The following is an 11688-nucleotide window of genomic DNA, read 5'->3' as shown; positions in this document are numbered from 1 at the left end:
GTTTTCTTTGTGCAATATGCATGTGTTAAAGGTATAGTTTACCACAATATAAAAAATTCCATCATTTATTCACCTTAATTTCATTCTATACCTGTATGAATTTCTTACTTCTAAAAATACCCAAAAGAATATTTTTTGAAAAATACTGGTAACTAAATATATTGACTTTCATTGTATGGACAAAAAAACACTTTTTTGTAAGGACACAAGGCATTTTTCACTATATCTTCTTTTGTGTTCCTCAGGGTGACCAGGTGAATAAATGTTGACATTTTTTTTTTATTTTGCAGAACTATGCATTTGAAAAAATAGTCAATAGTAGTACATAAATCAAGATGACAGTTTTTATAATAGTGTATAATGTGTTTGTGTGAAACTTTATAGGGGACATATAATGGCAATCTGAATTTGGGTCCCCAGTGCTTCTATCAACCTAGAAATTTGAAAAAGATCAACCCAGTAACTTAGTTTTGGTAAACCGTTCTCTGTAAGCATGTGAAAAAATAGCTCATTAAAAATTTGCTCCTCTTGTGACGTCAGAAGCGGATAACACCGCCCCTTAATCTGCACTATCCAACCATGGCACTGATATTTAGTGCACAGATCAGCTCATTTGCATTTTAAAGGACACACACAAAAAGTGCAAATTTTTGCTCACACCTACAAAGGGCAATTTTAACGTGCTATAATAAATCTATATGGTATTTTGAGCTAAAACTCCAAATACGTACTCTAGGGATACCAAATATTTATTTGACATCTTAAAAAAGTCTTGTGAAATGTCCCGTTTTAAGGCAAAACACTGCATGCAAACAGATTTTTAGGGTGTATGCCCTATTCAGGTAAACTGGCATGCTGTACAGCAGATGGCAGTGTGACCTCATCTTCAAAATCAAGGTTTATAAACGGAAAATATAACTAATAATAATACAATAAATAGCACAGAATCCCAAAATTCATCATAGTTATACATAGCAAGTCTTTAGCACAAGTACTGATAATAATTTAAGCAGAATGGAGAAATACAGGTTATATTATATTTGTCCTGATAGACTGACTGGAAAGTCAGGTTTAGGTCGTGGCTGGTTTAACTTCAAACTGAAAAACACCCCACACCCTCTACACCCAAATGTCGTGGTTTATGGTGGATTTAAAACCAGCGGAACAAGATAAGCCTTATCACATCAGGTGTGTTGCTGCGCTGCGCAGACCGTTTGATGGATGATATCATGTACCGCGAGAGCTATCCATAAGGTGGGCATTCATATCGCTCTCGCGGTATTTTAAGGCCATACGCCGAAGGGCCTGCGCAACGCCGCATGAAGTCAAACACACCTATTGGCACACATATCAGGCTAACCGAGTTCTGTCACCCGCCGTGGTTCGTTTCTATAGACCTATAAATTGTTTGTGCGAGCTAAATATCAGGGCAGGGCGTGGCGCCAAAAAACAAGAGCGCTATGTGTACTTCTTGACCAATGGGATTCGCTCCAGGACGCGATTTCCATGCCAGTGGGTGTGGTTGCCGTGACGACGCGGCGCTCCCGTCGACATTTTTCAGGAAATGAATTTAAAGAAATGAGAAATCCAGGAACCTGACCTTAAACCAGTCACGGCGGGGAGCAACAAAGTATAAAGTCTCTTTAACTGGTGTGAATGGTGTACACGCGGAGACGCTGGAGATAACATGTTAATAAAAGAATTGTAAGTAATTAAATATATCTATATAGTAATAGTATAAACTTTCTCAAATGAATGAAATTTATTAAACTTGCATTTGGAGCGCGCGTTTGATAACTTTTGCCGGCTGCTGTCTAATGAAGTAGACTTTTGCTAATTTTCATGAAAGAATTATTAATTGTTTTCATCATTTTTTTGTCATATGTGAATATGTTAACTTTTACGCTTCAAAATTGTACCTAATAGGTTTTTTTGTGTAATGTAGATTCGTGTAAGTTTAATTCATTGATAAGTAACAGCAGCTATTAAAAAATAAAACTTTTAGCTCTTGTAAAAACAGTTTAGACATGATAGGTAAGATGAATGTGATTGTCACGTGCGATCGTTTGACCGGTCACGTGTCATAACGTACCGGCGTACACGTCACTGCACTTTTAGACGAAAAGTCGAATAAAGACGAATATAAACTCTTATATAAATAATCGTACGGCTTTTTTAGGTAATTAGACAACTCACTGACTATATGTATTAACTATAAAATAACAAGCATGGTTTACTCTTTTCTGAGCTCACAACAAGAGTGTAGAAATCCCTCAGGTAAAGTCATCACTGTCAGGATTACATCATTGCGGTGACGTCATGACACTGTTATACTCCCTGTACGCTGAATATTGTTAAAACAGACTTTTTAAGTGTTTTTCGTTTTTATTTAAATGTTAAATTATTAGCTTGCATAGTGACAGAAAGTGACTGCATATTGACTGCTTATCAGTCAATATATATATATTTTTTTAGAAAAATCTTGCATCCTGTTTAAAATGATGCTGACTTCACTTGTTAATTATAATAATAATAATAATAATAATAATTATTATTATTATTATTAGTAGTAGTAGTAGTAGTAGAGGTAGAAATATTATTATTATTATTATTATTATTATTATTAATAAAAATAATAATATAATAATAAATGTTAGTGTCCTTTGACGCATGGGTTTGATTTTCATGAAAATAACAAATTTGCATTTATTCATTTTACAGCCATAAATGACTCTGAGAGGAACCCGTACAATAAAACTTACTGATCTAGATTAGGGCTGGGCGATATATAAAAAGATGTTAGATGATCTGAATTTTGTTGACTCATTCATTGTAATAAATGGTTAAATATTTTTGTTTCAGCCGAGTCGTCCTGCCCATTTCTGTTGAAGAGGTATGCACTGCCTTTATTTTACTTAATCTGAAATCCCACAGGCAATTATTTGTATGTTTTTTGTTATTTATTTATAAGCTACCATGTCAGTCTATATTTGCTGTGCTCACCAGTAATCCTTTTAAAAGTCTATTTTGAGACTCAAGGGTGTATTTTTGGCCCAATTACAGAATACTTCTGTTTTTCCAGTTTCTCATACTCCACCCTTTCTTTCCCTCGGCAGGAAAGATTATAGCAAATACATTCAAACAGGCATTTTCTTTACATTGAATTGAAACAAAAGACCTGAAGTTTGAGAGAGAGATGCTTAGATCGTATAGATCTAGATACTCATCCTGTATAATAGCAGCAGTCAAGGACATAACAGGTAATTGCAACATGAGAGTGTGCATTTCCAACATTATCAAGTGTACCCTTACTGCTCCAGTTCAGCAAGCAAAGGTTAAATTAATTTAGGTATGTCATCTCTGGCCTTTCTTGTTGTAGTATTTGATATTGCAGGCAAGTGTAGCCTTACTATGCCTGCCACCATCATACTGCGATTGGTGATGTTCAAAGCAGAAATGCATTGAATTGGGTTTGTCTAAACAGCGGTGCAAAGGTACACAGGTTTAGCATGTGTAGTTGCATTCCATTCTGTTCACCTATACAGAAGTCTACAATAAAACGGTACACGCAAGAATTATTGTGAATCGATCTACCCAACCAGTTTAATCAGGAACCACACAGAGGATGTTAAATTGTGGAAGTGGGTTTTGTAACCTGTTGGTGCAGCCGCAGGGCGGGGGCTTTGTGGAGCTCTGACCTTATTCTGTCTGCAAATCATGCAAGTTTTAATAAACAAAGGTGGTAACAACCTATTTCAGGGAAAAATGTTATGTATATCACAATCCTTTTGAAGTACATAAGACGCATTTATTTAAAGCACCTATATGACAAATTAGTGTGTACGCTGGGAAACGAAACCATAACATTTAGCTGCAATTTCCTCATCAATTGAGCTACAGAAGTACATGAGTTCCCTCCATGTTATATTTTCTAGTCAGGCAAACACTCCTATGTACTTCAATTACAACAGTTTTAAAATTTAAAATTTTGCCAAAACATTTTTTTTTACTATTGGCATGCACATTTTGTAGATATGTTTTTCTCTCACAAGGCAACAGGCTCTGGGTCAGCCGTTCAGTGACTGGATATTTTTCTCAGGGTGTCTTATTTAGGTCTTCTCGAGGTCTGCCAAGTCACTTAACTTAGAGTTAGTGAAGATGTATCTGCTGGAAACATAAGACACAAGAGCAGTTTCTATTTCTTGACGGTCACCTGATTATAGGGATTGAGATGCATACAGCACTTTCTCTGTAATCATGGCGGTTTGTTTATGGCACGCTATCCTATATATGGCTGTTTATCTGTGTCATGCTTTAATTTTTAATCCACCACTTTTCTCAGACGCCAATGAGAGACTATATACACTGTCAATACATTTTTTTTGACACGTTTATTTAAAATTTGTTAAGTTGAAGTTTTGCAAATTTGCACATGACTGTATCTCTCCACTGCAGTACCAGGTGGGCCAGCTGTACTCTGTGGCAGAGGCCAGTAAGAATGAAACAGGAGGCGGAGAAGGCGTGGAGGTCTTGAAAAACGAGCCCTATGAGAAAGATGGAGAGAAAGGACAATACACGCACAAGATCTATCATTTGCAAAGGTTTGATATAATACAACCACTGTCTAAGTACCATGATATTTTTATCTGATACCATTGCAATACCATTTTGATGTTTTTTAAAATTGTATCTAATGCATCATCATAAAAATTTGGTCTTGATGTAGTTTGTTTTTGTGCTGATGATATTCTCACTGTCTTCATCTCATGCAGTAAAGTGCCGTCCTTTGTACGGTTGTTGGCTCCAGCATCTGCACTCAAAATTCACGAGGAGGCCTGGAATGCATATCCCTACTGTCGCACAGGTACTGTCCAGTGTCATCCTGTTAACCTAAATCAAACTGAGAGGCTAAATACATTGTAATGGACTAGGGATGCACCGAATCCAGATTTTTTGGGTTCGGCCGAATACCGAATCCACTGTTTAAGAATACCGAATCCTACTCGCATCCTTATTCCATTAACACAGTAAAACACATTAATGAAGTAAACAACGTCCACAGCAGTGTATTTTTCATTTTATTTGATTTTAACTGTAAAAAAGGATATGCAACATTATGCCAGGATGACAATTGGAAAAAACTATTTTGACAATTACCATAAGCCTATGCATAATGAAAGCGATGCGGTGCGATGCGCTAGTTTTTCCCAGGTGCGTCCACGAAATGTGAATTGGCCCTAAGGCTCACCAAAAACAACCCGCTTATTTCCACGTCCGCACCCGATGTGTGTAATCAACGGCCGCGTGACCTCGACCAGCGTAGCACAAGCCTAGGGTTCGGTGGAAAAAAAATCTAAGATTCGGCCGAACCCCGTCAAAAATCCCATTATTCAGCCGAATCCGAATCCTGGATTCGGTGCATCCCTATAATGAACGTTTAATGTATATCCGATAATTAATGCAAGCAATAAGGTACCAGAGGCTGTGCTGTATCATGATGAATAAGTCACAGCTGAAGTGCATTGTTAGGCGCGAAGCAGAGTGGAGTACATTGAAAAGCGTTTATGAAACGGTAACCACATAATACAAATATTTAAAAAAGTATCAACGTAACATTCATGAGGTAAAATCGCTCTTCCGTTCGGAAAAATAATCCCTGACCGGCCGTGATCAGAAACCGAATCTTTCACACATGTTTACGTTGCTAAGGGCACTTCACAGTGATACAGTCGTTGGGTGCAAAGGTCATAATTATTCACCAATCAGAATCAAGGACTGAAACTAGCCATTTTATAAACATATAGAGCTCAGATGCAAAACCCGCTAAGTGTGTCTGGCATGATTTCTGGTTAATTAGCATTTTTATCAGACTTTCTTTAACTCTTTCCCTGCTCTTAAAACATTTTCCTGCAATGACGCTTTCCTGACCAGTTTTTACTGTAATCTGTAATTCCGCTATTATCCACTAGATGGCCAATTTATAAAAAACTGATTAAAACTGATAAAAAACAGCAAAAACCAATTTAAAGGTGCAGTGTGTAAATATTTGTGGCATCTAGTGGTAAAGGTGCGCATTGCAACCAGCAGCTTAGTCCACTGCTCACTCCACTGAAACGCATAGAGAAGCTACGTTAGCCACCACCGGACAAAGATGTCATCGTCGGAGACAACTTGGTAAAAAAGTTTGTCCGTTAAGGGCTTCTGTAGAAACATGGCGGCACAAAATGGCGACTTCTATGTAAGGGGACCCATGGTGTATGTAGATGAAAACGTCTGATTCTAAGGTAATAAAAACATAACGGTTCATTATGAAAGGTCTTTATACACGCCTGATAGTTTTGTATATTTTTTTGCATTTCTGTCAAGAGATCCTTCTAAAAATTACACACTGCACCTTTAAGTAATTTTAAACTCCGTGTTTGTTTTGATAATCAGTCTGAATCTGATCTCTAACAAAATTCCTTTACAAAAATGCAATTATTTCAGTTTTTTGCTCAAAATTTGGTATTGAAGAAACCTATCGATTTTTAAGAGATACTTAACAAATGAAGATAGGATGAAACATTTACATTTAGTCATTTAGCAGACGCTTTTGTCCAAACTTATAAATAAGGTAATCAATAGAAGCAATTATATCAACACAAGCAATACATAAATCCACTGAAAATTGTCTCATTAAGTCCACAGTAGCCAAGGGTTGGTTAGTATTTTTTTACCCGTTTTTTGTTTGTTTGTGAAAATTTTCCTGGAAGGCATTTTGTGAAACTTGTGAAAATCACATGCTGGCTGGCAACTTTTAAAAAAAAGGCTTGTAGGGAATGAGTTAATGGATTGTGCCTAAAAACAACGGTATTTCAGATGGCGGGATAATATAATGTATTTTAAATAAAGTTTTGTTAGGTGGTGTTTAGCGGCTTTTGCACATGAACTGTTGATATTAATATATTTACACACAAATTTCAGATATTCAAAACTCTTTTTTTTTTCTTTTTTCCATGCATCTCCTTCATCATTCCAGTTCTCACGGTGAGTCACCTGTGTTACATTATGGGATTAAAGGGCTGACTTTAGGCAAGATTAAACAAATATTACTAATTTGTGTTGAAATATAAATGAAAAGTGTGTTTCTGTCCTGCTTATAGAACGAGTACATGAAGGACAATTTTCTAATCATGATTGAGACGTGGCACAAGCCTGACCTCGGAGAACAGGACAATGTGAGTAGCCAGCTGAAATAACAAAGTTAGAGCGCAGATTAACCCTAATCATGTCTTAAAATTAGATTCGATTTGCCAAAAAACACTGTGACGATCGAAATCGATTTTTAAGTTTAGACTGACGTTAACCTGAAAAAATGCTAAACAAACCACAATCTAACCTTTCTGATTCGTTTTCTTAAAGGTTCATAAACTTGACCCAGAACAGTGGAAGAAGGTTGAGGTAGTTCACATTGACATAGCCGACAGATCTCAGGTGGAAACCAAAGTAAGAACGATTTAGTTTTTGCTTCAGATGCATCGTAATGAGATGTTAAGGAATCAGATTTGCTTTAATCAAATTTGAAAACCTACCTAACATCTTGTGAACTTCCCAACAGGACTACAAACCAGAAGAGGATCCAGCCACATATAAATCACAGAAGACTGGAAGAGGGCCATTAGGACCTGACTGGAAGGTGTGTCAGGACTACATTTAAAGTTACATTTAGGTAATATCTACTTTTGAGTGTTAGAAGTTAAAATGTTGTTCTTGTGTGTTGCAGAAAGAACTTCCTCAGAAGACCGACTGCCCTCATATGTGTGCTTATAAACTAGTCACTGTCAAATTTAAATGGTTTGGCTTGCAGAACAAAGTAGAGGGTTTTATCCAGAAGGTATGAACACCATTACACCTTTAGTATCAGTTTTATTATCGGCAGGTTGTGTTGCTTTATGTATTAGAATGGTGTGGCTTTGTGCAGTTACTACATGCAATGTAGATAAAAATGTTCATTTGACTCATGAGTCATTACTTTTTTTTGTAAAGCAAGAGAAGCGTCTGTTCACCAACTTCCACAGGCAGCTCTTCTGCTGGTTAGACAGGTGGATCAACCTGACGATGGATGATATTCGTCGCATGGAGGAGGAGACACAGAGGGCACTCGATGATGTAAGTGCTTCAGATATTTTTCTGTAAAGTTACAGGATGTGTCATCAGAGGGTTTACCTCAGATATTTACAATATGAACAGATACCGTTGGTCTTGTTTAAAAAACACTATTTTAAATATTTTCAAAACATATACAAACATTTGATTCCACTGCTGTTCAACATGGCAATATGTTTATCTAAAAATTAGCCAAATTGCTCAGAAAGATCAAAACAAAATATATTTCACATTATATAAAAATGTCTTATTATTATTAATATTACTGTTACTGTTATTATTGGCATTATTAGTCTTATTTGGGATGTTTATTATTATTATTATTATTAATTAGGGCTGCAAAACGATAAATCATGATTAATTCGTTTGCAGAATAAAAGTTTACATTATATATGTGTGTACTTTGTATAATAATTATGTGTATGCCCTATATATAAATACACACACACATGCATGTTTAATTAAAAAAAATCTATTTATATATTAAGTATTTATTATTATATATAATGTAAATGATGTATATAAATATAAAAATATATATAGACATGTAAATATTTCTTAAATATATACTTGCATCTGTGTGTATTTATATATACATAATAATTAATTATACACCCGTACATACACACACATGATGTAAACAAAAACATTTATTCTGCAAACGACCGTTTAATTGTTTTGCAGCCCTATTAATAATACTATTACTAATTCGTATTCTTATATTATTACTATTATTATCACTTGTATATTATTACTCATTTATTATTATTGTTGTTGGTGTTGTTGTTTGTATATTTTTATTATTATTATTATTATTATTATTATTTATTAGTATTACTTGTACATTATTATTATTATTATTATTATTATTATTATTATTATTATTCATGCATTGTTATTATTATCATTTATTATTACTTGTACATTATTATAATTATTATATATTATTTTTATTATTATTATTATTTTATTATTATTATATATTATGATTCATGTATTATTATTATTATTATTATTATTATTATTATTATTATTGTTGCTGTTGCTAAAAATAATTGTAAACGTTTTATTTAAATGGCCATCAGATGCGTGTGAAGGATCCAGTTAAAGGGATGTCTGCTGCAGATGAATAAAGTGTTGCAGCTGGGTCTGTAAGTACAGCTGTGATTCTATGTGATATTAAGCTGAAAAAATGCTTCTCTCGCTGGATTGTCCTCTGCATCTTATCCAGTTTGACAACATGATTCAGTCATATTCTGCTTATTATGAGAATATGGATAATTTAAATAGTTTATTGTTGTGACATCTTAACATTTTTTCTGTTATTCTTCAATACAGATGTCATTCAAACAGCAGGAGTTCGTCCAGGTCCTGGTATTGGACAGGACTCTGCGGTATGATTGGCTGCTCTCGCTCGCTCTCTCTCCTCAAGCTCCACTCCAGTATATTTTCTCTTTTCTCCACACCTGCGTCCAGGAGGTCTGGCAGCACTATGCTAAATCTCATCCAGAGATGTTTTTACACTAATAAATAATGACATATTCTGTTTAGCCCTTCGGTTTTTCTGTTGTCCGCTAGCTTTTGTTTTGTTTCCAAAAATACCAGTTTACTTATTGTTTGCTGTTTTAATGAAGCTGACCAACAGCACTTATGTGTTTAAATGATCCTCACTACCTGAATCACCAGCATGTTTACTTGTTTTTCTAGCAAATGTTAACATTATGATGTAGCTGCCTCTGTTACGAGACACGCAGGTAATCATGAATGTATGATACTTGAAGGTTACTGCTCAATCATACCTGACTATTGCTTTCCAAAACTGCAGATTTTTTGTGCATTCAAAAAAATGAATCTGAATATTAAGACATTTATGTAATAAGCAACGTTTACAAGAATTAAAATGACAATCAAAAATATTAAGGGCTAATTTATTTCAGTGACTTAATACACATTGTCTACAGAAGGTCTTGATCATATTTGGTTGGATATGTGTTAGCACATGGTGAGATGTGCATTCTGCCTCTTATACGAGGCTCATGTTTCACCTTCCTTTTGGAATAATAAAACACTTTGGCCCTGTTTCACAAACAAGGCTTAGCTTAAGCCAGCACTATGCCTTAGTTAAATTAGGAAATTTAAGTCACTTAAAAAATGCTTTACTGGTATGCATCTTGAGACAAAACAATGACACAGAGATATTTTAAGATATGTCAGGACAAGTTATTTTCAGGTAAGAGCACTCAAAAATTCTCTTTAGTCTGGGACTAAGCTTGAGCCTTGTCTGTTAAACCGGGCATTTGTGTGTTTCCTGGTTTTGGATCAAATGTAATACTTGTTTCTTAAACATTATCTGAAGATAATATTAAAAGAATTTAGATTTATGATTTGCTGATGTGTTTTTTTTTTTTTTTTTGCTTTTGAGTGGACACGAAATCAGATATGGGGCAGTGTTCAGGACAGGGTTTAGCAGGACTTCGTTATGTTGACTTTTTTTACAAACATACCTTACAAAAACATAACTGGTGTGCATCTTGAGACAAAACAATGGCTCTGATATATGTTAAGATATATCAGTTCAAGCTGTTTTCGGCTAAGGCAGCTCAAACAAGCAATTTAGTCTTGGACTCAACTTAAGCCATGTCTTTTAAACCGCCCCATAAAGAACTAAGATAATGCTCTGTGTGCATGGACAAGTACTCTGTTTATGTAGGTCTATCCAGGTCTGTAAAATGAATTATGCATTCTTAGAGTACAAAGACAAAATAACGAACATTACTCTGGATTTCCTCCTGAGCATGAACAAACATTTGCATCTTTGTAATTTTTTAGTTTCTTAATCGAGTGTGAAAAACTCAACACCATATAACCACAGTTGAGAGGAGCTCAAATGAAATGTTGGCTCTTTATGCAAACTTAAGCACTCAACGTGCTGTCTACATATCATTTGCAATGCAAGTTTTAGCTTTTTTTGACGTGCAATGCTTTAAATACAACTACCAAGAAAACCTACATTGTTGTAATAAATGTTTTATAGGCTTAAGACTTTTAGACTGTTGAAATGTATAAGTCAACTAGTGTTTACATTAGTTAGCTATTGGGAAATCATTGATGTTGACATTAGACCAATAAAAATATTTTTTCCTCCAGGGAAAACCCTGTAAAACACAATGCGTGTAATACATATCTTAATGGTGCCAAAGAATGCATATTGATACAATGTTAAATTGTTCTCTGATATCTACATAGAAGGTATGTGGCTTTATTAAGTGCAAAATGATCCAGAAACGGTTTTACATGTTCATTTACAACCTATGATTTTGCCCTGGAATTAAATTGTCTATTATTACCTTATTCATGAATAATAATGTTGAGCTCTGCTCTGATTGGTTGTTTCACAGCGAGGCTCATGTCAGTACTCAGTAGGTCACATTAGTAAGACCTTATACAGATTTTCAGAAACAACCAATTCTTTAGAGATTGGAAATGGACGTTGGTAAGTTTTTTTCATTATGAACGTGCAAAACGTAACTGTAACGTCAAAAA

The 11688-nt window shown here is 34.9% G+C and overlaps 1 protein-coding gene across 1 annotated transcript; it reads left to right on the top strand.

The window, feature by feature from the left end:
- Nucleotides 1-1519: 1519 nt before the first annotated feature.
- pitpnaa (phosphatidylinositol transfer protein, alpha a) lies at nucleotides 1520-10526 on the top strand. The gene is made up of 12 exons (XM_065280995.2): nucleotides 1520-1704; nucleotides 2863-2893; nucleotides 4456-4601; nucleotides 4773-4864; nucleotides 7019-7026; nucleotides 7143-7217; nucleotides 7402-7485; nucleotides 7598-7675; nucleotides 7763-7873; nucleotides 8026-8148; nucleotides 9231-9296; nucleotides 9484-10526. Exons 1-11 carry the CDS (start codon nucleotides 1688-1690, stop codon nucleotides 9276-9278), a joined length of 813 nt encoding a protein of 270 aa, XP_065137067.1. The 5' UTR covers nucleotides 1520-1687; the 3' UTR covers nucleotides 9279-9296; nucleotides 9484-10526.
- Nucleotides 10527-11688: the final 1162 nt, after the last annotated feature.

Source organism: Paramisgurnus dabryanus, chromosome 8 (genome assembly GCF_030506205.2).
Source record: "Paramisgurnus dabryanus chromosome 8, PD_genome_1.1, whole genome shotgun sequence".
Lineage (NCBI taxonomy): Eukaryota > Metazoa > Chordata > Actinopteri > Cypriniformes > Cobitidae > Paramisgurnus > Paramisgurnus dabryanus.
The sequence above is the reverse complement of the archived record's forward strand: the minus strand, read 5'-3'. Positions and strand labels throughout refer to the sequence as shown.